A 25,310-nucleotide genomic window follows, 5' to 3' on the forward strand; every position below is an offset into this window, starting at 1 on the left:
TACGTATCGCCTTCTTTATTATATGTGATATTCAACATCAAACATATCAACAACAAAAAATAATTTAAGTCACACCACAAGTGTATCAGTATTATCAGAACATTCAATTCATATCTAATTATCCGTACGGTCGAGGATTTAATACTTTCCTGGAAAATCTTTTAATGATGAATTATTTCAACTGCCCTAGATAATATGTACCAAGTGACAAAAGTACTAAATCATGTACTAGCAGGTGACAAAAGTACTAAATATGTGTACTAACAGGTGACAAAAGTACTAAATACATGTACTAACAATTGACAAAGGTACTAAATACATGTACTAACAGGTGACAAAAGTACTAAATATGTGTACTAACAGGTGACAAAAGTACTAAATACATGTACTAACAATTGACAAAAGTACTAAATACATGCATTAATAGGGGACAAAAATACTAGACACATGTACTAACAGGTGACAAAAGTACTATATACATGTACTAACAGAGAAAAAAAGTACTAAATACATGTACTAACAGGTAACAGAAGTACTAATTACATGCATTAACCGGATACAAAATTACTAAATACAAATACTAACAAAAAACAAAAGTACTAAATACATATACTAACAGGTAACAAAAATACTAAATACATGTACTAGCATGTAACAAAAGTAGTTAATACATGTACTTACTGGTGGCAAAAGCACTAAATACATGTACTAACAGGTAACAAAGTACTAAATACATGTACTAACCGGTGACAAAAGTACTATGTACTGACCTGTGACAAAAGTACTATGTACTGACCTGTGACAAAAGTAATAAATGCATGTACTAGCAGGTAACAAAAGTAGTTAATACATGTACTTACTGGTGGCAAAAGCACTAAATACATGTACTAACAGGTAACAAAGTACTAAATACATGTACTAACAGGTGACAAAAAGTACTACACACATGTTGTAACAAGTGACAAAAGTACTCAATACCTGTAATAAAAGAGAACAAAAGTACTAAATACATGTACTAACAAGTGACAAAAGTACTAAATACATGTACTAACAGGTGACAAAGTACTAAATACGTGTACTAACAGGTGACAAAGTACTAAATACATGTACTAGAAGGGAACAAAAGTACTAAATACATGTACTGACCTGTGACAAAAGTAATAAATACATGTAAGAAGATGTTAAAAAAATACTAAATACACATACTAACTAATGAAAAAGTACTAATAACATGTACTAACATCTGACAAAAGTACGAAATACAGGTATTATTTCCTTTGATAACAAATATAGTACAGTTTATATACACACAAAAAAGAATAGTATATAGAGAAATACCTAGTTAGTACTGAGATGAGTACGTAACATTTACAATCCTAAACATAATTTACAATCATAAACAAAATTTACAATCCTAAACATGACTTACAATCCTAAACATGATTTACAATCCTAAACATAATTTACAATCCTAAACATAATTTACAATCCTAAACATAATTTACAATCCTAAACATAATTTACTATCATGAACAAAATCGGTCTTCTGAGCATGCAAAAGTATTTCTAGCTCCAGGGGCTAGGAAATCAATATATATATATATATATACAGGTCTGCATATCTGAGCTAAATCTTAACATTCATCAGAAGTATAAAACAAAGATGTGTTTTCAAAACAAAAGTGTCCCATAACTTGTTCACATTGATGAAAGATCACATGAAATATTTGAAATTAACACTATATGACAATTTTGCACCCACCCCTAAATTCAGAACATTGTGTTTGTGAAATGAAATCGCATTTTTTGTATGTTTATTCTGGTCTTCCCAAAAATGCATTTATTTTGATACAGCGACATTATCAGTAATTCAAAGATATAACAATCACTATAATAAATTCTAACCCGCACCCCCGGGATCATGAATAATAGTTTTGGTAAAGAGCTTCCCACTCCTTTTAAATTCATATATCAATTTACTTTCACTTTAGTTCCAATAACAATAAAGAAGATTTTATTCAAATATTTTACACATTAGTAATATACACCAAGTTTTGCACCACCTTGGAGACAGAACCTGTACCACGGGATTTACCAAATCAAAAACTTTGGTAGAGGCTATCCTCCACTAAATGACTAGGCATATAGTTTTTATTACAAATGTGCGGTTGTAATAAGGAATATTTTTTGAAAAATTCAAATTGTTTGGCAGTTTTCGCTTCGCACCTAAATTCCTAGGGAAGCAGGAGTCCTGCAAATTACAATTTATGGCCCCTTACCCCGGATATAATTCGTACCGAATTTGGAAAGAATTGGAAGGATGGTTATCAATAAATTAAAATGTTCAATTGTTAACACATGCTGATCAAGTGTGACTCAGGTGACTTAAAACAACATTAAGCAATACACAATAAGCGCCAAATATTGGCCTACACTTTGCAGCCCTTCACCAGCAATGATGACGTCTCCACAAGAGTAAAGCATTCTAGAGAGGGACATTAAACAAAATACAATCAATACAATACACCCATGTTCAGAATCTATCAATGATTTACACTACAATTCTTTCAATGGTTTACACTACAATTCAATAGAGCACAACAATTTAAAAAATAAAATAAAAATCCCACAGAAACTTCACAATAATAACGAGGTGCAGAACAATTTATTGAAAGGTGGAATGTACACATGTATGTTTAGTAACTTATAAGGTTGTATAGTCAGTAAATCTACTGATAAAAATAACAGTACGTCATAAAGCAGTATATTGCATCACATACAGCTATCGAACCCTATACAGAGTGTCTTCTGACTTGTTTCTTTATCTAACACATCTCTCTTGTACTCAGTATTGCCATGTATCACTACAATTCTATGAGGGACTATATAGAGTGTCTTCTGACATGTTTCTTTATCTCACACATTCATCTTTTGTACGCAGTCACAAATTATCTCTAACATTCTACCAGAAACTATACAGAGTGTCCTCTGACATGTTTATGTATCGAGTGCATCACTCTCCTGTGCTCTTGCAGACTGTATATGTCAAACGAATCTTTACTATTACTGTACTTACAAAGCAGTTGCCTCCTCTCCTCCAGAGTAGACATACCCTCCCTATCTAACATAGCATAGCTATCCGTCCTATACTTAATCAGAACACTGACAACTACCCCCACATCCAGCAGAACCCTCACTTTCTCTAGTCTATAACTAACATCAAACTCATCTATCAGTCCAGCAGAACCCTCACTTTCTCTAGTCTATAACTAACATCAAACTCATCTATCAGTCCAGCAGAACCCTCACTTTCTCTAGTCTATAACTAACATCAATCTCATCTATCAGTCCAGCAGAACCCTCACTTTCTCTAGTCTATAACTAACATCAAACTCATCTATCAGTGAATGCAACAGAAGTTTCGGATCAGACTTAGTAATCTGTATCCGTTGGCTAACATCCAGACCCACACACAACAGATGACTTAGTAAATCATAGTCTCCTTCCCTCATTATCCTCGCTATCCTCTCTCTATCTATACACCACATCGATGTATATGTCATCACCACATCATCCTTACTGTCGGTTTTAACTCAAGCATGTCTGATGTCCACCATAAATAGCTATACATGGCCGTTAAAACCAGGGATGATTTTATTCTGTTATTGTATGCAATGTTGCGTTACATCTACTTTGTTTAGTAGTAATGCTCTATATATTGTTGACAAACAGATATGAACCTGAGCAACCCAGTCAGCTCCATGGTCAACTAAATATTTTTTTCCATTGATATGTTGACAGTTTCTTGCTGCAGTTATATCAGTGGTGTATTCTCACTTTTATTTTGTAGATTTATATCAGACCCTGCCTTCACAAGTTCCTTCACTGTACCCACATGTCCATACAAACATGCAATTACCAGTGGTGTATCCCCATTTCATCCTTTACATTGCCGACAGCTCCCGCCTTCACTAGCTCCTTCACTACTCTCACATGTCCGTTCCTACATGCAATTTTCAGTGGTGTAATCCCATGGGAATTCCCTATATTGACATCAGCCCCTGCCCTCACAAGCTCCTTCACTATTCTCACATATCCGTGCCTACATGCAATTTTCAGTGGTGTAATCCCATGGGAATTCCCTATATTGACGTCAGCCCCTGCCCTCACAAGCTCCTTCACTATATTCACATGTCCACACACAGATGCAATTAGCAGTGGTGTATTGTCCATGTCATCCTTTACATTGACTATAGCCCCTGCCTTCACTAGCTCTTTCACTATATTCACGTGCCCTTTTTCACGTGTAGTTACAAGTGATGTATCCCCCCTGTAATCCCGTAGATTGACACAAACCCCTGCTCTCACAAGTTCCTCCACTATATTCACATGTCCATAACAACATTCATTCCTCAGTGGTGCATTCCACATGAAAGGTGAAGGCCACCAACAGTGATAAATTTCACCGTTTACATTGACACATCCAAAGATACATGCAGTTAGCAATGGTGTATATCCCATTTCATCCTCTACATTGACGTCAGCCCCTGCCTTCACTAGTTCCTTTACTATATTCACATGTCCATACAAACATGCAGTTATCAGTGGTGTATTCCCCATTTCATCCTTTACATTGACCTCAGCCCCTGCCTTCACTAGCACCTCCACTATTCTCACATGTCCTTTCTTATATGCAATTTTCAATGGTGCATCCCCCCTGTAATCCTGCACATTGACACCAGCCCCTGCCCTCACAAGCTCTTCCACTATATTCGCATGTCCATACACACATGCAGTTATCAGTGGTGTATTTTCCATTTCATCCTTTACATTGACGTCAGCCCCTGCCTTCACTAGCTCCTCCACTATCCTCACATGTCCTTTCTTATATGCATTTATCAATGGTGTATTCCCCCTATAATCCTGTAAATTGACACCAGCCCTTGTCTTCACAAGCTCCTTCACTATGCTCACATGTCCTTTCCTGCATGCAATTACCAGCGGTGTATCACCGCTTTCATTTTGCATATTGACATCAGCACCTTTTTTTACAAGCTCCTTCACTATGCTTACATGTCCTTCCTCACTTGCTGCTTTTAGTGGTGTATTTCCTCTGAAATCACGCAGATTAACATCAGCCCCCGCCTTCACTAGTTCCTTCACTATGGACACATGCCCTTCCTCACATGCAACTATCAGAGGAAAATCAGAAGGCGATCTAGCAAACATACCTCCATGGACCTTATCTAGCCCATTAATCAACTTCCTACAGACATGAAACAGAACAATTTTGACTGTCTGTACATCACCACTATAACAACTCAAAACAAGTAACCTATGCTGTTCAAGAAACACGCCTCTCCCTTGTGACCTCACAATATCTCTCTCCTTTTGATCTCTTTTATCATTCACAAGCATAATGCTTTCAGATCCGTGTAGAGGATTTCCTGTTATCCTAAATAATTCATTTATTTCATTGTGCTGTTCAGTCTGTTGTACTAAGTATTGTAGAATCTGAGGATGTCCGTAAGAAATCACCCAGCTGATCACTCTTATATTGTACATGAGTGATTCATTTAATATTTTTGTTTTATTGTCTCGTTTATACTTGCGATCCACCAGTATATTCTGCCTCCTCCACTCACCCCACTCTCTACTCTCCTTCATCACACATGTTTGTTTACTCACCATCTTATCTACATTTTCCTTAGTGGAAAGAAATAGGTTTTTTACTTCTGCATACGACTTTGTCTCTAACACACCAATAAAAGCTTGACACACCTGAGGATGTTTTAAAACCTGATTCCTGAACACATCATACAGCTCCATGTTCTGTATGTCTCTGTACAATCTCTCTGCTAACAGTGGGTACTGATCCTCACGTAACCTTATACACAGATCAAACGATTCCTCTCTCTCATTGTTTTTATCATCGCTCTCCTTCTTTAATCCTTCACTATCATTGATACTCTCTCCCTTTTCAACAGATTGAGAATCACCCTGTTTCTCTTTCACTTTGTTAACAATATCTTCTTCACTACTCTGTGGTTTGACATAATTAGCAATATAACTGCTACTCATATACAGCAACATTTCATCAGGAAACTGTTTGCCATACTGATAAGCACATATTTCAAACATGGAGTCATGTATAAATGTGTATTGTGCACCACACTGTTTTGTGTATGTCCCCTCCATTGCTGACAAAGCATTCATAAACTTGAAAGTATCAGTGGAGTGCTCTAATTGGCAATTTTCCAAAGTGTCAATTTTCATTTTCAAGAACTTTTCATTTTCCCCATCTTTTAGAATGTCTTTTGAGAGGCTGTTTTCATTTTGCATACACAAAGCAAGTGTTGTATAATTCAGTTTGTGATTGTTTTGCATCTTATGAAGTTCTTTAATGATACATTGGACTGGATACAGGAAAAACTTTGAACCAAGAGCTTGTAATTGTGTGTCCTTGGAATATAATCTACAGAGAAGGGGAAACATGTGAGATGTTGATGTCAGCAATGCAGGTGATATTAAATCTACGTTTAAACCATACTTCTGAAGAATCTGTTTTTTGTCAGTGTCATTTAATGTATTGTCAGAACTGTGCAATTTAACCACAGTCTCTTCTTTGGAAAGGAAAGTTTTGTATGGTAGTGTTTCATTGAACACAATCTCTCTACATGTCATCAAAGTTCTAGACTTAATCATGCAAGGCTGTTTTATTTTCTGTTCATAATTAGTCATCACATCTAATGTATTTTTTTGGAGGCCAAAGACACCCACCACATCATCAATAACAAAAACCTGTGGATTCTTGGGGTCACCATAGTCCTCCATCTTCCTCACATCTTTGGTTGGCACAACCTCGTAACCTTCCTCCTGAAGTTTGAGCGCGATGTGATGAACAGTGGCAGTCTTTCCAGATCCAGGCACACCGACAAACGTTACGTAAGGTTGGTTCCTCACTTTCTGCATCATTGACGGAAAGCTGTGGGTTTCACAGTAAAGCTTGTCTTCTTCTCTCCATTCCTGAATGTCAATATCATATTGCCCTGAAATTATATGTTAATGAAAGAAATGAATACAATGGATCACATTTTTCTTTTTGTAAACCAATAGATGGGCTACCGTGAATGTCCTCTTGCAACCAATACCCAAATGGGAGACATTCAATATGGATTATATAATGGGATGATAGTATGCTATATATATATATATATATATATATATATATATATATTACAACACTTTGAACATGGCCATTTGTGCTTAAAGTCCATGTTATACCAATCAAAGAAAGCATCCCCCACATAACCCGTTACCTCTCATCATAAAGATATACACTAACTATCAGATCAGCATCTGCAAACATTGTAAACTGTTAGTAGACAAGTGTAAATATGAGAGAACACAAGGTATGTGGACAGGACGGAAAACAATATGTACCCTGATCATTAAATGTTCGTGTTTGCCCAACTATCTATTTTGTATTGCTTGTAGGACTTATGAGATTGATCACTGTTCGTTATCTTCACCTTGCATACAGGACAATTAAACCAACTACTTTATAAACAGCACAATGATCAGATTCTGCGGCATATTTCATGATCACTTTCAGATGGCTTGCTGATTTGCAATATTACCCATGCTTGCAAATCTAGAATACTTGATATTTTCTAAATGTTAGCAGTGTTTGCTGATTTTGGAATGCTTGCATTTTTTATACATGTGTAAATAGTAGCAGATTTTTAATGCCAACATTGCTTGTACATTTTTAATGGTAGCAGTGCTTATTGAGTTTGGATGATTTATGATTTTTAATGCTAACAATGTTTCCTCATATGCGTTGCTAACAGTGTTTGTTTCTGAATGTTAGCTAACAGTGTTTGTTTCTGAATGTTAGCTAACAGTGTTTGTTTCTGAATGTTAGCTAACAGTGTTTGTTTCTGAATGTTATCTAACAGTGTTTGTTTCTGAATGTTAGCTAACAGTGTTTGTTTCTGAATGTTAGCTAACAGTGTTTTTTTCTGAATGTTAGCTAACAGTGTTTGTTTCTGAATGTTAGCTAACAGTGTTTGTTTCTGAATGTTAGCTAACAGTGTTTGTTTCTGAATGTTAGCTAACAGTGTTTGTTTCTGATTTGAAATACCAATGTTTCCTACTTTGATTGCATTTTATTTTTCGTTTCTGTCGAAAAATTTTCACTCATACGGAGACGTTTGCTGTTTTTAAAAGCTAGCAATGTTAGATTAGACTTGTATAGTGCACTTAAACACAATCTATCTTTTCAGTGTCTAAGCTGGTACAATCTTTTTATAGGTCTATGTTAAAAAGTGGATTTAAGTCCGCGGCACCCGTTTTGTTCGGGACATACTCGTGGTCTGTACTGTTACTACAAACATGCTCAATATTGGTTTATCTACTGACATACCTCTAACATTTGGAGGAATGGGAGACTTTGCATCTACAACAAAACAAATAAAATATTCCAATTTAATCAATAAACATGAACTATTGACATGGTCTACATGTTTCCTAGGTCCCTTTTATGTAACACTGCATTGATGGTAAACTGTCTTCACGTCTCTGTTATGTGATGGTTCACCCGTAAGAAAAATGATAGCATATATTTGTGTGACCAGTCGACAAGGGGTGCTTACTCCTCCTAGACACCTGCGCCCACCTCTGATGTTTGCCTAAGTTTTTTTTATGCTATTCTTAAATAGCAATGTATATTTACAAATATGATGAGGTCAATTTATAATACGTTTGAGACTCATCAGCTCAAATTATGAATAATCTTTGTTTAAGCTACCTGGTTTATTCAGTTTCTCAACAGTCGTCTGTATCCCAGTGACTTGTTCTTGTACACCAGTAACTTGTTCTTGTACATCAGTAACTTGTTCTTGTACACCAGTGAGTTGTTCTTGTACATCAGAGACTTGTTCTTGTACATCAGAGACTTGTTCTTGTACATCAGTGACTTGTTCTTGTACATCAGTGAGTTGTTCTTGTACATCAGAGACTTGTTCTTGTACATCAGAGACTTGTTCTTGTACATCAGTGACTTGTTCTTGTACATCAGTGACTTGTTCTTGAACATTAGAGACTTGTCCTTTCACCTCAGACTTCAGTCCATTAATTTGTTCTTGTACTTTAAATGTTCTTTCTAAAAAAAAAAAACAGTACATGAATTCAAATTTATTTAGTATATTAGTGGAATGTTTTAGGGGGTTCAAAACTACTTCTTTTTCAATTTGTTTAATCTATTAGGAATTTAAATTTAAATCTATTTAAATTTAAATTAAGTACAAACATGCAATGTCAACTTTACAACCTTACATTTTCAGCCATGGTGCATGGCAAAGCATGTTTGATAGGTTCTAGTAATGACCTGTCTGATGATAAATATCTTAAATTGTTTTCTCGCTGTGCTTTATTGTTTCATACTCTGACATTCGCACGTTAAACCTTGACTTTTTTCAGAACAAATTTGTCTGGTTGTATCTGTATATTGTTTAATGTCTCGTTTTTATACGCCCGTCTTAAGACGGGACGTATTATGGTATGGCGTTCATGTCCGTCCGTCTGTCCGTCCGTCTGTTAGGTTTTTCGTGTCCGACCCGTAACTTAAATACTACAAGGCCTAGAATCATCAAACTTTGTCTGTAGATACATCTTGGGTAGAAGGTGTGTCGCACATTAAAACCAGGTCACTGTGACTTTTCATTAAGAAGATATCCGTCTGTCCGTCCGTCTGTTTGTTTTTTCGTGTCCGACCCGTAACTTAAATACTACAAGGCCTAGAATCATCAAACTTTGTCTGTAGATACATCTTGGGTAGAAGGTGTGTCGCACATTAAAACCAGGTCACTGTGACTTTTCATTAAGAAGATATCCGTCTGTCCAACCGTCTGTTAGCTTTTTCGTGTCCGACCCGTAACTTAAATACTACAAGGCCTAGAATCATCAAACTTTGACTGTAGATACATCTTGGGTAGAAGGTGTGTTGCACATTACCAGGTCACTGTGACTTTTCATTAAAAAGATATGGCCATATATGGCAAAGACTTGTCCGGCTCATAACTTGAAAACTATTAGACCTAGAATCACCAAAACTGGTCAACTAATGCATCTTAGGTAATAGGTGTGTCGCATCCTACTTTAAGGTCACTGTGACATTTGATTAAGGTGATATATAAAAAAATGTTTTAATGGGTACAATCTATACTGTTAACAATATGTGATAGGCGTATCATGTGCCGTGGCGGTGCACTTTATTAACTCATATAACAAGGTGAAGTTAACAATATAGGTATCGAGGTATCCACATGTTGTGTGAATTTCAATTTCGTTACGTCACAATTTTTGGGGCTAGATAGGGCCCACACTATGGGGTCAAAATTTTCTATAGGAATAAAAGACAAAAAGATTTCATTATTCTTTGAAAATTCACAACATCCAATTAAGGCAACTCAGACGAGGTATGACTTTGTTTTATTTTTATATAGATGTTGGAATAAAATCAACAAACTAGCTACAAGTGTGTTTGTACTTTTACAGCTAAATATAAGCAACACTTGGTCGGTATGAAATATGAATATAGCATACATTTAGCAGGGACCTAATACACAAAAACTGTTTTACAATAAACATGATATCAAGGCCAGGTTAAAAACTTTTCGAGGTTTTCGCAAGCCTGCCATATTTTCTTACCCACATTTAGATATCGCTTTCAAAACATTTTTCACACATTTCATTTTTCTTGCGGAGATCTTTTATATTCAATGTTCAGGAGATATTGATACGTTCATTTTTAAAAAAAAGAAATCATGTCAAGGTCCCAAGATCAAATTTAATTATATCACAAGGTTTTGTCATGAAGAATCTAAAGAAAATATGAAAGTCCTACCCTGAATCATTCTGAAGATATACAACAGGTTATGTTTTCTTAAAAGTAGGTCAAACTCCAAGCTCGAGGTCAAAGGTCAATATAGGAAATAAAAGGTCTTGTTATAATAGATATATCTATAAGATATGAAAGATTTATCTCAAATAATCCATGACATATAGTATAGGTAAGAGTTTTTATTAAAAATAGGTCAAACGTCCAGGTCAAGGGCACAGAATCCCACTCCACTGCATCACAATAAAGATTCCTTTGTAAAGAATGTATATGCAAAATATGAGAACCCTAGGTAAACAAGTGCAAGAAATATTTTTAAAGATGTTTGCTTTATATCAGCGTAAAACACGTTGATCCCTTATGTGGTCCAACCCTACCCCCGGGTACTATGAATTGCACAATTTTGGATCTACTCTCTATCGGGAAGGTTTCAGAAATATTGCAACTTTTCCCCCACTGTAGTTGTTGAGAAGATTTTTAAAGATCTCCCCTAGATATTTGCATGTACAATTTTGATCCCCTATTGTAGCCTCACCCTTCTCTCGGGAACCATAATTTCGCCAAAATTGAATCTGCACCATACCAGAAACCTTTCAAGTAAATTTGAACTTTTCTGGCCCAGTGGTTCTTGAAAAGATTTTTTAATGTCTTCTACATAATAAATTCGCACGTAAAACTTTGATTCCCAATTGTGGCCCCAACCTACCCCAGGGATCATTATTTTAAGAAACGTGAATCTGCAATAACCAAGGAAGTTTTCGTGTAAATTTAAACTTTTCTGGTCATGTGGTTCTTGAGAAGATTTTTGAATGAGCTGACCCTGTTTTTGCATGGCCCTCCATTTGAACAAATTTGAATACCCCCAATGATGATTTGTACTAGATTCAATTAAAATTGGTCAAGTGGTTCTGGAGAATAAGATGAAAATGTGAAAAGTTTATTATGACAAGACAACGACGCCAACAGAAAGTTTCAATAAGAAACGTTTACTTGAACCAGTCAGCTGAAAAGATCACAGAGTGATACCTTTGAGTGCTTCTATGTCTTGGTGTTGGGTATCAATAACATCCAGATATCTCTTCTCCTGCTCAGGATCCATAGTATCTACTTCTATCTGGTTCGCAGCGTCTGTGTATGTTGTACCTCCTCCCGAAAGACTGCCCTCGAGTTCCCCGATTATAACGGTCAGATCCTGCCAAAGCTTTTGGAACTCTGAGTCAGATAGGGATACTCTGGCTGTATGACCACAATAGGTGTTTCTTATCTCCCTTACACGATCAATATTCGCAGACAGGGATCGATCTGATGGATCTGGCGGTTTGGCCCATCCTTTTTTGTGAGGTGCAATACCCGTTGTGTTTCTCAACAATACATACAATAAAGATAAGTCAAAGTCATTATACGTTCCAGTGAAAGAACCTTTGGTGGGATACAATAAATCTCTTTGGGCTTTATTGAGAATGGGACTCAGCAACAATTTCTTTTGTCGGAGAACACCTGAGAAATTGATTTCTGTAATATGGTCCCTGAGAAGGTCCCTGAAGAGGTCTGTACAAGGGTCCACTAATAATCTTGATACACGGGCAGTATTTGTTGTTTCTGTTGTCGACTTGTATTTGGAGTACGCCATTGTTATCCTTGAATAGAACAGAAATGATAATCCTAATTTTAGGATGGGTTTTTGTCAATTCAGACAATACAGGTTTTGAAAAATACGATAATCCCACACTAATCATTATAAGACTACTAATATAAAAAGTGCCAATAGTCCGTCGGACTAGGATACTAGATACAATCTCATAACTTTACTTTCGTTTTAAATGTAAACTGGTTTCTTTTTCAACGGGAGGTAGTATATCTTTAATCACTTAATAAACTACAAATTGTGACATCTTAATTCAAGTTTTTTTTTCCAGAATTTTTGTCATCTTCTATTTTAACTGGATTTTCTTCAGTTAATTACTCTTTCTTACTTACATCTGCACATATAACACATATAGGGTCTTGACTTAGAGAATCCATTTACATCACTTTACACGTATAGTAAAATATTCAATTTAGGTAATATTTCCAGTTCTGTATATAAATGCTGCAGTCCCTGTACACACCTTGCACGATATCACATCACAATGAAAAAGTACGTTAACAAGATTTAAAAATTCAACATTGAGATTTCCTTCTGACTAGCTTCTTTGTGGCAAAATAAGAAATGACAGTCCACTAAGTTGACACAGAAATGTTTGAAAGTGTTACAAAAATAGGTTTCTATAGTTGTATTGCGGGGAAAGTGTCATAATATGGTGTCGTTATTTATTACTGTTATAAAGTTATAGGCTGTATTCGTGAAAAAAAATCTTGTTAAATGCTTGCAAAATAACCATCTATTATGTCTTTTTCACATCGAATCTCTCTCAAGTAATAATATATATAGATTGTTCGAAGGTTATATTCAAGTTATATTATTAGATTGAAATCGCGCCAAAATCCTCTGATCCTGATTATGACGGCATTGTAAGAAAATCTAATAACAAGGACCTGGCGGTGTTTCTAACACAAAGAGAAACCTCTTCCCGCATCTGATAATTCCTTGTTTGCTCTCAAAAATTAAAACGTATGGTGCGTCAGATACATTTTAAATTTCCGCCTTTTATTGAAAGAACTTCCTCCAAAGACTTTTCGGTTAATGGAATTCAAAGTAGGTTTTATTTTCAATACAAGAGGCCCATTGGCAACATCGTTCACCTGAGTCTCCTTGGATCATATCTGAAGATCCTCTCTATATATTCTCATGTAAAACTTTGATCCGAATTGTGCCCCAACCTACCATCAGTGTACATTTCAGATGGTTTCCCTGGTATGTAATGATTTACATTGTACTTATTTTCTTAGAAATTCAACAGAAACCGCTTTCGTGGCGAAGCTATAGCTAAACTGATATATGGTAAAAACAACAAGACTACAGTTCATAGTAAGTAATTATCTTGTTAATTTACTACTGGGTACCTTCTGCCCAGGTGTACACCGGGGATCAATAATGACCAATTTCCCGCATCACTGATCACGTGTACCCGTGGCGGTTTATCAAGATGATTAACACTTGGCTATAGATATTGGTAATAAAAACAGCATCGCAAATGGCCATAGCGAAATTGGCGTTTTAACGAAAATTATAATTAATAGGAAAAACGTTCTTAGGAAAATGCGACGTTATAACGAAAATGGCTATGAATTAAGGGACAATGATTCGAGAATTAACTGTATAGCAATTTCCATACTTTCTACTCAAATTTTTAGCATTTCCCATATTCACAGCTAAATTTTACATCAACGAGGTAAGATAGCCTACCTTCCGTTACAAAATCCTAAATCTGCAACTAATTACATTAAGGAATATGCCTTGGTCGAAATCATGACAATGTTTTATAAAAGTTCCATTCAGTTTATGCATTGCGAGCCATTGGTATAAACCATTTGATACTGATGTTATATGCAAAGCAAATCTTGACTGAAACATTTTGGGAACCTATTTAAACGTTGCGGAAACTTAATGGAAACTAAATGCATACGAGTAGTTTCTGTGAGCTAACACTTTGCGGAAACATGGGGTTTCAGTAATGCAATTGCTGATCTGCTGTCATATTTTATGACACTCTGGCGATATCGAATGTCCTTGTCGAATATAAAGCGGCAGAATATCTTCTATTTTACATTTCGCCATGTATTATTCGTGGACCAATCCATAAATTCCCTTTAGAAATGGCTAAAACAATAGATATTCATCAATGTTAAGTATTGATGCAAGGTCTATATCTCTTTTTTCTCTAACCCCTATCTCTCCTTTCTTCCTCTCTCCCTCTCTTTCTGGCTATTTACGTAATTATACACGATAGTCATGTTTATATATTCAGAAAAAGTTAGATGTCATTCGATGATACTCAATATCCATATCATCTTTAGTTTGACTTGCTCGGCCATCGGGCGGGACATAATTTTGTTTTAAAGACTGGATAAGACATCGTTTCAGTAGCAAGCAAACTGATACACTGAACTTTAAGTATTATTTCATAGTCACTTGTGTTCTCAGCGAGTTCTTACTCTTTTGATTTCGTGACACACTTTAGCAGTCTGTGCTGTTTTCTCCTGTGCTTTAGTTCTTTTACAGAACAGACACCTATAAGAGGTGGAAGAAATCAGTTATCACTGGTTGAGTGATCGTCTATTATATTTAGAAATTGTCTGTTCACTCGACTCAGTGTGACATTCTTCAATGCTTAAGGTAGCTACTGATAGCTAACCACTCACCAAACAAAACTATGATTTCGTTGTCCAAATTCCTCTTCTTACAAGAAAATTTTAGCCTCTCAATGACTGTATCAACAGTATTTAATCTCGCATCATGCAGCACTCAGATATTACCATGCATCAATCAACAAGTTTGTTTACGTAGAGCATCTATGTATATGGATTGGTGGTTTGTTTAACATTTCGTTTGGCAAAAAGTTTCACACAGATGAAACATTTGATCTACCATTATTTCAGACATTGACGTATACTTATGTGGTATGTGCTGATTTTCTCTAGGCGAGTCAGTCACAGCAACAAAATACTTTCGGAACCCCTTTTTGTTTTTCGACTATTCTATGAATGAGTAAGGAATTCCGGAAAATAAATTCACGTGAAAATATACTATTTTTACTGATCACGTGGTTGATATCCGTCGCTACCTTACGTGCTTAAATTTCGTTTCCAGTAAATTGTAATCGTAAATTATTCATAACTCCCACGATATATTCTGGGACGATTGCTTTTGTTATTACTTCCTAAGCCTGCACATAACGCGTCCAAAAATCATCTTTGCAATCACGATTTGCCTGCGCCTTCCAGGCAAGAGGAAATAATACTTTTCAGTCACTTTGTGTTAGAAATTCATACAAGATAAGGGATACAGATAATATAACCGACAGATGGGTCTTTTGTATCAATTTAAATGGCTGAAATCAAATTTATGAAATATGTTGTTTTTTCGTTAAGCATTCGGGATTGTTTCTCCACTCGGTGGAAAGGCCCAAGAAGCTTCGACTTACTCCAATGCACGTTGACCATTTTCCCCTTCTGTGAAACTTGTACGGTACCAATTTTGATGCACCAGATGCGTATTTCGACAAATAATGTCTCTTCAGTGATGCTCAACCGAAATGTTTGAAATCCGAAATAACAATGAAGTTGTAGAGCTAGTTTGGGGAAAAACAAAGTGCTAAAAAGTGAAGTCAAATTCGTCTAAGGATAAGAGCTATGCGTGAGAGAGATAATACTTAATTTTGAAATGAATTTCTAAAATTTATAACATCAATTAAATATACATCCTTTTTTTTAAGTTAGTAACTTATATGTTAATGTTATCTTGTCCAACACCGTTATGGGGACATTTCAACCATATGAAAGTCAAAGATAACGAACCGTGATCAATCTCATAACGTTTCTAAATAATACAAAATAGACTAAAATGCATTAATTTATCTGTACCGTGTCCTTATTTTCAATAATTGTATATAAAACATAAAGCCCTCTATTCAGTGCATGTTTAACCCCTGCCTAATATTGATGGCAGGGGCATGTATGCAATACTCTATGACAATATTGTGGAGATAAATCCAAGCATGGCGCTAGTGAAACAAATGATTAATACAAGTTAATTCAGTATATAAACTTACGAATACATCAAAGAGCATATAACATTATATACCATACACAGTCGTTCACCCAGGTGTTCCATGTCGACATGGTGAATAATTATATTTTTTAAGCAACTCCCCTTTTCACAGATAAACAAGTACTGAATACATGTGTACATGACATCATTTTGCTGATAGATATGTGACAAGATATGATCTATGATTCAAGATAATTAGACGTTGTCAAAGATGTGATACCTCGATTTGTCGAGGTCTTATTATTGATAAAAAAATGTTTTACAAGAAATGAAGAACACAGTATAACTGTACAGTTTCATCCTCAGGGATTTGATCAGGATATACACGTTTTTAACTAAGCTATCCATTTCTTGTTTTTGCAATGGTCTAGAGGTTAATGCGTTAGTCCCGGATGCATCCGGAAGGCCGGGGTTCTAATCCCGGCCGCAATAGGGTTAAATCATTAGGTAGTGACAGTCTCATCGCCAAACGCTCGACATCAGGTGTGAATGTCACAAGTCCTCAGATATGACCTTAAAAACGGATGTCCCGTGCCACAGTGAATTTGACACACTAAATAACCCCCACTGTTCAATAAACATAAGCGCCGAGCAAAGGCCTAAATTTGAAGCCCTTCACCAGTTTTGGTGACATCTGCACATGAGTGAGAAATTCCCGAAAGAGACGTTAAGCAAGATACAGTCATGCAATTATTTTTGCTATTTGATTACACAGAAGCCTAAAACTGGGTTTACCGGATTTTATAACGTCATGATTTCATATCCCAACAAAGTTTCAAGTGTTACTCCTTTGTCATAAACATAACCATAATTTCTTCTGTACCTTAAAATTGTTCCCACAGAGTTCTTTGGCAGCAAGTTTCGAATTCTTTTCATATATATATATATATATATATATATATATATATATATATATATATATATATATATATAAATATATATATATATATATATAACTCTAAAACACTTTGTAAAGTTTTTACTATATTCTACTTCCAAAACAGAAAAACAAAAAATGACCGAAGAAATCGGGACAGTTGTTTAATAATTCAAAAGAATATAATTGTAAGAATAATAATGAACGATCAGTTCCTGCTAGTATTTTCGCCGTACAACTCTTGAGGCAGTTTGTCTTGAAGGTGTTAGTTTATAGTAGCGTTGAAATATAAACGTTCATTGTGACGTCATAATGTCGGGTAACGGTGTTGAGGATTTAACGTCAAAATTATGCACTTATTGCGCCAAAAACAATAGTATAACATGTATGATGATATTGATGTGCATAGAATTTAAAGCTATTTACGATGAAGTTTGGGTTTAAACGTTTGATGAAATAATCTTCCATTGCTAAACGAAGATTTTCATTGTTATTCAGAATTTTATAAAAAAGGGAATTAAATTGATTGTCCACTTCCGCATGCGGAAACTTTTTCACACGTTCTTTATCAAGGTTTTAGAGTGGGGTTTTGAACAAGTACTACAAACAATTAACCATACGTTTCACACGGTAATCGTATTTTCCTTAAGTCTCTTTTTCACGTCATGGCCTAATGGCAATGTTATACCCCCCTCAAATCAAATCTCAATTGAATGCATCGCCAGTATGTCTCTTTTAGTGTCTGTAAGTCTGAATCACACGAGCGCTTTTACTTCATAAGGATAATCCGATCACATTTTCTGTTTTGAAAGTTAACAAGCGTGTTACACAAGGGTTGCACTAAAATTTAAGTTACTATTTGATTGGTATTGAATCACGTTGCTAATAAACTAGGCACTGATTAATAGTATGTTTTGAATATGTTTTTTTGCTTCCCTTTCTTTCAATTTTAGGATTTTACTCCCGCCAAAAGTTTTGATACTTGATATTATTTACAATGTATTTACTACCATTACTTAAAGACTGGTTTGTTCAAAATTGAACATGGTGACACAAGAATGCATATCAGTAACTTATGGATGCAAAACGTTAACATGTATCAATTATTAACATTGCAACGACAAAGCAAACTCTGCTTGGGGGGGGGGGGGGTTTAAGAATAATCATTTGTTTAAATGAATTAATAAAATCCCTTTGCTGAAAATCATCAGTGAAACGTTATTTAAATTTGATCAAATCAAAAGTAGTCCCTCCAGGGATCAACATCAATATGAGTGAAAACTTCTCGACAGGACGTAAAACAATCAATCAATATTTCCGCATGACAGGGATATCAAGACTGGCACACATTACGGTGATATCTCAGTTTGGGTAAACATATACCAGGAAAGGAAGTTGAAACTGAATCACAGAGAGATGAACCTAGTACATCTAATGACAACTATTCCATGAACTGTCCCTATAAAACAATCAATCAATAGTTCCACATGACATTACGGTAATCGCTCAGTTTGGGTATGCATGTACTAGGAAAGGAAGTTGATACTGAATCACAGGGAGATGAACCTAGTACATCTAATGAAAACCATAGCTGCGCTACACGAACTCTCCCTACAAATACAGATACACTTTAGAAAAGAAAAGTGCAGATCCTACAAAATGACAAATACGGTGTTTGTAAACAGATAAAGTGCAAAACAGTATATTAATATTGATCAGATATGAAGGAAGTCCACATTCGACTATGCTAGTGACTGATATCCTGTGCAGGAACAAACGAGTTACTAGGAGGAAACATTTTTATGTTCCCATTGTAACTAAAAATACATTGATTACATGTTAAATGAAATCAAAACAAATGGTTTCAAGTTTTACGTCATTCTTTTTAACTTAAGCAATTTTTAATCGATAAACGTTCATTAACTAGCACCTTACATAGTCGATATCATTACGCTTTTACAGAAAGTTTGCAAAAAAAAAAAAAACCCTGCTACAAACTTTATTTCACGTTGTAATGTTTCGTTTGTTTTTTCTTATAAAATATCACAAGAAAAAACATTATAAATTGACTTTGCCTTAATGGAATTCCAGAAAAAGATAAATATGGCATGACATCATTGGAATATACAGAATCTTCAATTTTAGACCTGGCAGTGGAAATTTAGCAAGATAAGATTTAAAAAAAAAAAAGATTATTGATACACAGGACAAGTATTTTGCTACTAAAATTGATGAAAATATTACTTTATCAATTTGCAAGAACTGGCCGTTTCTATAAAATATTCTAGGATAATTTATAACTCCAAGAATTGCAGTGTGCATAAAACATTTGAGTATCAGTTGTATTTTACCAATATTCCACAATGTACACGATGATGAACTGTCTTATCAAAACCAAATAACATGTGTAATCGGAGGGTCCATATTGGGGCATGTTTATCATTTTATTTCTCAATGATTTTCCTACGTATCTCATGTACATGCATGTACATATATGTACGACCTAGTCTATATGCAGAATATTTAGGTAATAAAGATTTCAATGAGTATGGCTTTACGAACTACAATTCCTGATCTGTTGGTGTCTTTCATGACGCACTAACAATGTATGTTGTTCTTGTTTTTAGCAACATATTGTATATAATGTTTAGTTATGCATTATTTGTATACAAATTCATAAAATCCTGTAGAAATGGTTTTTATTTGTGTTAAGTCTTGTCTAACATTACTCTTCAGACCCAATATGGATGTTATTGACATATGCAAAGAAGTATTTTGTGAATGTATGCAAACCTTTGATTAAATATCAAGTTTGGTGGCAGGAAATATGTGAGGACATATCTAATTTTGGGGGGGGGGGTTAAAAAATTTTCTTGTTTTTTTTTTTTAAATCGCTGAGAAATAGAGAACCTTGTCAGATTCAATATAAATGATATGGGCCTTTGAAAACAATCACTTTCTGAAAGTACGTAACACTTTAGCTGCAAGTCAGAATGTGTGACACGTGTTTCTCGAATTTAAAGAAATATTCCGAATTGTTAACCCCTATTTCAACCAAGCTAGTCCTAGAATTTTGTAACGTTTGTTGTTGCTTTGGCTAATGATCTGTGATCAATCTCATGAATCTCATAAAGAATAAAACACTAAGAATGGGATTAACACAAACCCTGGATACAGAATAAGTAGGATCATGTGCCTAGGAGTAGTAAGCATCCCCTGTCGACTGGTCACATCCGCCGTGAACTATATTTATATAGAAATACACATAGAAGCCTAAATTTAATGGTTATCAATCACTTTTTGGCTAGCTTCAATCTTTTCTCCCAGAGATTACAACGTGTGAAAAAATCCGTTTATTGTATAAAATAAACTGAAATATCGAAATCTAGAGAAATACGGATAACTTTGAATCTTATGAAAAGCATTGTTGGAGTTTTGAGATTGATCACTGTTCGTTATCTTCGCCTTTCATTCTAACTATATTTTGTTCGTTACGCGTCAAACGATGCATGTCACTTTGGGTGCAGAATGTTCCGAGAGTTTCGATATCAATGATATTTCATTTGATCTAAATCCGGTACACAAAACGAGTAAAACGAGCAAAATGAAGTGATTATAGTCATTTAAGATTAATTCTCAAATTTAATCGATGCGTAGATTTTCATAGCGGATGTTTATTGTTGGTTGTCACAGAGGTAAATTAGGCCACACAGAACCCTTACAATCCAAACAAATCACTGCGTGGTGGTTGCGTAATAACTTAGTAGGATTGAACATAGTTCAATTGCCAAAATGAATAACGGAACACTCGTCATGTAGTCATATTGTCGTTTAGATCATAAAGCAGTTATATTGTATTGTATGTGTGGTTTTCCCTCCGTTGCATCAGTAGCCCACTTGGAAGAGATACAAGGAATCTATGGAGTTATACAAGTGTTTAAGAAGCACTAAACGTGTCTGTGTACAGTTCTATAAACACACACGCCCTATTTAATGTAGTGTCTTAAGTTTATTGAGGAAATCACCACTGAATGATAAAATCTTAGTTAAATTTAAACTGCATAAACTATCATTTTTAATAGATTTATGTGTTTGCAGCTTAAACGTATTAAGTATTGATAACATCGTACTAAAGTTGGTTGATGTAATTACGATGGCCATGGTAACAGTTTAAAGGTTTTGTGTGCATAAAGGGAAACTCGTGCAATGTTAAGAGGGCACTAAAATTTTGAATCAAAACAAGAACATGAATAACGAATATCCCTGGACTAAGTGTACCGTTTAGGTCTTGATTTCTATTCTACAAAATTTGTATGGGATAGAAATGAAACTGTTCTAAGAATCCAATTTCTCCAAAGACGAAAATAATAGAACACTACTTACGAAATGAAATGTCCATTAGAAAACTTTCCTTTAAGGATAATCATTCGCTGCAATATGTAGTCCCATCCCTTAGTAAGTGACAACGTATTCTTAATACTTTCTAGTTCTCAGATATGTTTCAATTTAAAACTTATACGGTACCAATTTTGATGCACCAGATGCGCATTTCGACAAATAATGTCTCTTCAGTGATGCTCAACCGAAATGTTTGAAATCCGAAATAACTATGAAGTTTTAGAGCTAAATATAGCCAAAACCAGTTTCAGCCTTTGTAAATATCCACCTGTATCGACAGTCATGTTTTGAATCCCAGTGAGCTATGCATTTAAATAGATATTATCACATTCAAAGTTTACCCTGCTCTTAATATGTCAGGTGAGAAAGATATCTTATCTGGCGCTCGACAAATCAGTTTTTTGGCAGACACTACTTTTATGTCTAAAGGATAACTTAATCAAAATGTTGTAAATTTGCGTAATTTTGCATTTGTTAATTTATCAGATATGTTGTCAATATTTATTATAGGATTAAACATTCTTTTTGAAGAATTCATCGATGTGTAAACTCCGGACATTTTGCTCACAAACTGAATAAAAGTGCGAAGCACTTTTATGTTAAGTTTGTGAGTAAAATGGCCGGAGTTTACACATCGATAAATTCTTCAAAAAGAATGTTTGATTCTTATAATTTCAATTATTCATTCACTTCATTAACAATTGCAAAAATTTGAATAGTTTCCCCGCACTATGTTATTTGTTTTCAGGCGTGTAGGAATACATCGCGTTTTCGGATTTATTGATGTATAAACTCTTGTTCAGCTTTATTTTTGTCCAATCAAAACACTTGTAATAAATAACATTGGAATTATACCACTATATATATATATATATATATATATATATATATTCCAATGTTCAATTTCTGGCATATCAAATGAGACCATACATAGTGTCTTCTGACATGTTTCTTTATCTCATACCCCGCTCTCTTGTACTCAATAACAATATATCTCTATAATTCTATCAGGGACTATACAGAGTGTATTCTGACATGTTTCTTTATTTCACACATCACTCTTTTGTACTCTAACACTCTGTACTGCTGATATTTACTCTCGCTGTTCTCACACAGCAGTCGCTTGATCCTCTCTAGAGCCGACACACCCTTTATATTTAACACAGAGTCATACTTTCTATCCCTCATTCTCTTTAACACAAAGGGATATTCTCTATACTACATCAGAACATTGACATCTGCCACTGCCTCCAGCAGACTCCTCACTTTCTCTAGTCTATTACTAACATACAACTCATCTATCAATGAATACAACAGTGAATTTACACGAGACTTAGTAAACTGTATTCGTTGATTAACATCCAGACCCAGACATAACACACGTCTCAGTACATCACACTCTTGACGTCTGATTATCTCCCACAAATCTCCCTTACTACCAATGCACCACACAGATATGTCTGTCATCATCACACCATTTATGCGTTCTGTTTTAAATCCAGCGTGTCTGATGCTCACCAGACAGTTGAATAGATGGACATTTCCAACAAAGTTACCGGGAATTATTTTATTTTGTTCATGTATGCAATATTTCATGACATCTATTTTGTTCAGCATTAATGCAACATATACTGGTGACAAACATATATCAACCTGAGTAACCCAGTCAACTCCATGTTCCATTAAGCCTTTACAATTGATATAAATCCATTTCTTACTGCAGTTACCAGTGGTGTATATCCCGACACTAAATTACGAGTGGTGTATAACCCTTCTTACCCTGTAGATTGACATCAGCCCCTGCCTTCATCAGCTCCTTTATTACTTCACCATGTCATCCCCAACATGCAATTACCAGTGGTGTATATCCCCATTTATCCTGTAAATTGACACCAACCATTGCCTTCACCAACTCCTCTACTATACCCACATGTCCTTTCTTACATCCAGTTACCAGTGGTGTAAACACGCATTTATCCTGTATGCCTTCTTATATCCTGTATATTGACTTCAGCTCCTACCTTCACCAACTCTTCCACTATATTCACATATCCTCTGCTACATACAGCTATTATTATTGTATTCCTCCCTTTATCATGATGATAAACATCAACCCCTGCCGTCACCAGCTCCTCCGCTATACTGACATGTCCTATCTCACGAGCATTTACAAGATGTGTATATCCCCTTTTATCCTGAAGATTGTCATCAGCCCCTGTCTTCTCCAACTCATTCACTATACTCACATGTCCTTTCTCACATGCAACTATTAATGGTATATTCCTCCCATCACCATGTAGATTGACACCAGCCCCTGCCTTCAACAGCTCCTCAACTACACTCACATGCCCCCCTTGCATGCTGCTATCAGTGGTGTATTCGTCCATTTATCCTGTAGATTGACATCAGCCCCTGCCTTCACCAGTTCCTCCATTATACCCGCATGTCCTTTCTCACATGCAATTACAAGAGGTGTATATCCCCTTTCATCCGGTAGATTGCCATCAGCCCCTACCTTCACCAACTCCTTCACTATACTCACATGTCCTCTCTCACATGTAGTTACCAATGGTGTATATCCCTCATCATCATGTAGATTGACATCAACCCCTGCCTTCACCAGCTCCGCCACAATTCTCACATGCCCTTCCTTACATGCCATAACCAATGGTGTATACCCCTATCATCATGCAGATTGACATCTGCACCTGCCGTTACTAGCTCCTTCAGTATTCTCACATGTCCTTCCTCACATGCAACAGTAAGAGTGGGATTTTTATACTCATTAATACCTTCACTGATATGATGAATCTCATTAATTGACTTCCTATATACATGAGAAAGAATCACTTTGACTGTTTGTATATTACCACTTTAACAACTCAAGAGAAGTAATCTAAACTGTTCTCTAAACACCCCTCTTCCTTGTAAATTCTCTGTCTCCTTTTGATCTCTGTTATTAATCACAAACATAAAGCTTTTAGATCTTTGTAGAGTATTTCCTGTTATCCTAAATCATTCACTTATTTCGGTCTGTTGTACTAAGTATTTTAAAATCTGGAGATGTCCGTAATAAATCACCCAGCTGATCACTCTCATATTGTACGTGCAGTGGAACCATACCGTTTCCTTCTTATCATCTCGATCATACCTCATATCCACCAGCGCTCACTCTCCCTCATTCTATCGCTCATCACCCTCACTCCTTTCCTCGCTCTCTTTCACCACACATTCTTGTTTATTTATTATCTTACCTAAGTTTTCCCGAGTGGACAGGAATGCAGATTTTAATTCCGTGTATGACTTTGTCTCTAACACACCAATAAAAGCCTGACACACATGGGAATGTTTTATAACCTCATTCCTGAACACATCATACAGCTCCATGTTCTGTATGTCTCTGTACAATCTCTCTGCTAACA

At 35.5% G+C, this 25,310-nt stretch overlaps 2 protein-coding genes across 2 annotated transcripts; both read right to left on the bottom strand.

Moving 5' to 3' along the window:
* On the bottom strand, positions 1-22,194 carry LOC125665455 (uncharacterized). The gene is made up of 5 exons (XM_056151575.1): positions 21,874-22,194; positions 11,930-12,540; positions 8,813-9,166; positions 8,429-8,461; positions 1-7,049 (listed from the first exon to the last, which is right to left on the bottom strand). Exons 1-5 carry the CDS (start codon positions 21,915-21,917, stop codon positions 3,916-3,918), a joined length of 4,176 nt encoding a protein of 1,391 aa, XP_056007550.1. The 5' UTR covers positions 21,918-22,194; the 3' UTR covers positions 1-3,915.
* A 708-nt stretch (positions 22,195-22,902) lies between these two features.
* On the bottom strand, positions 22,903-24,550 carry LOC130050721 (kinase D-interacting substrate of 220 kDa-like). Its single transcript, XM_056150967.1, has 3 exons — positions 24,238-24,550; positions 23,910-24,154; positions 22,903-23,079 (listed from the first exon to the last, which is right to left on the bottom strand). The coding sequence occupies exons 1-3, from the start codon at positions 24,548-24,550 to the stop codon at positions 22,903-22,905; spliced, it is 735 nt and encodes a 244-aa protein (XP_056006942.1).
* Positions 24,551-25,310: the final 760 nt, after the last annotated feature.

Source organism: Ostrea edulis, chromosome 10 (assembly GCF_947568905.1).
Source record: "Ostrea edulis chromosome 10, xbOstEdul1.1, whole genome shotgun sequence".
NCBI classification, from domain to species: domain Eukaryota; kingdom Metazoa; phylum Mollusca; class Bivalvia; order Ostreida; family Ostreidae; genus Ostrea; species Ostrea edulis.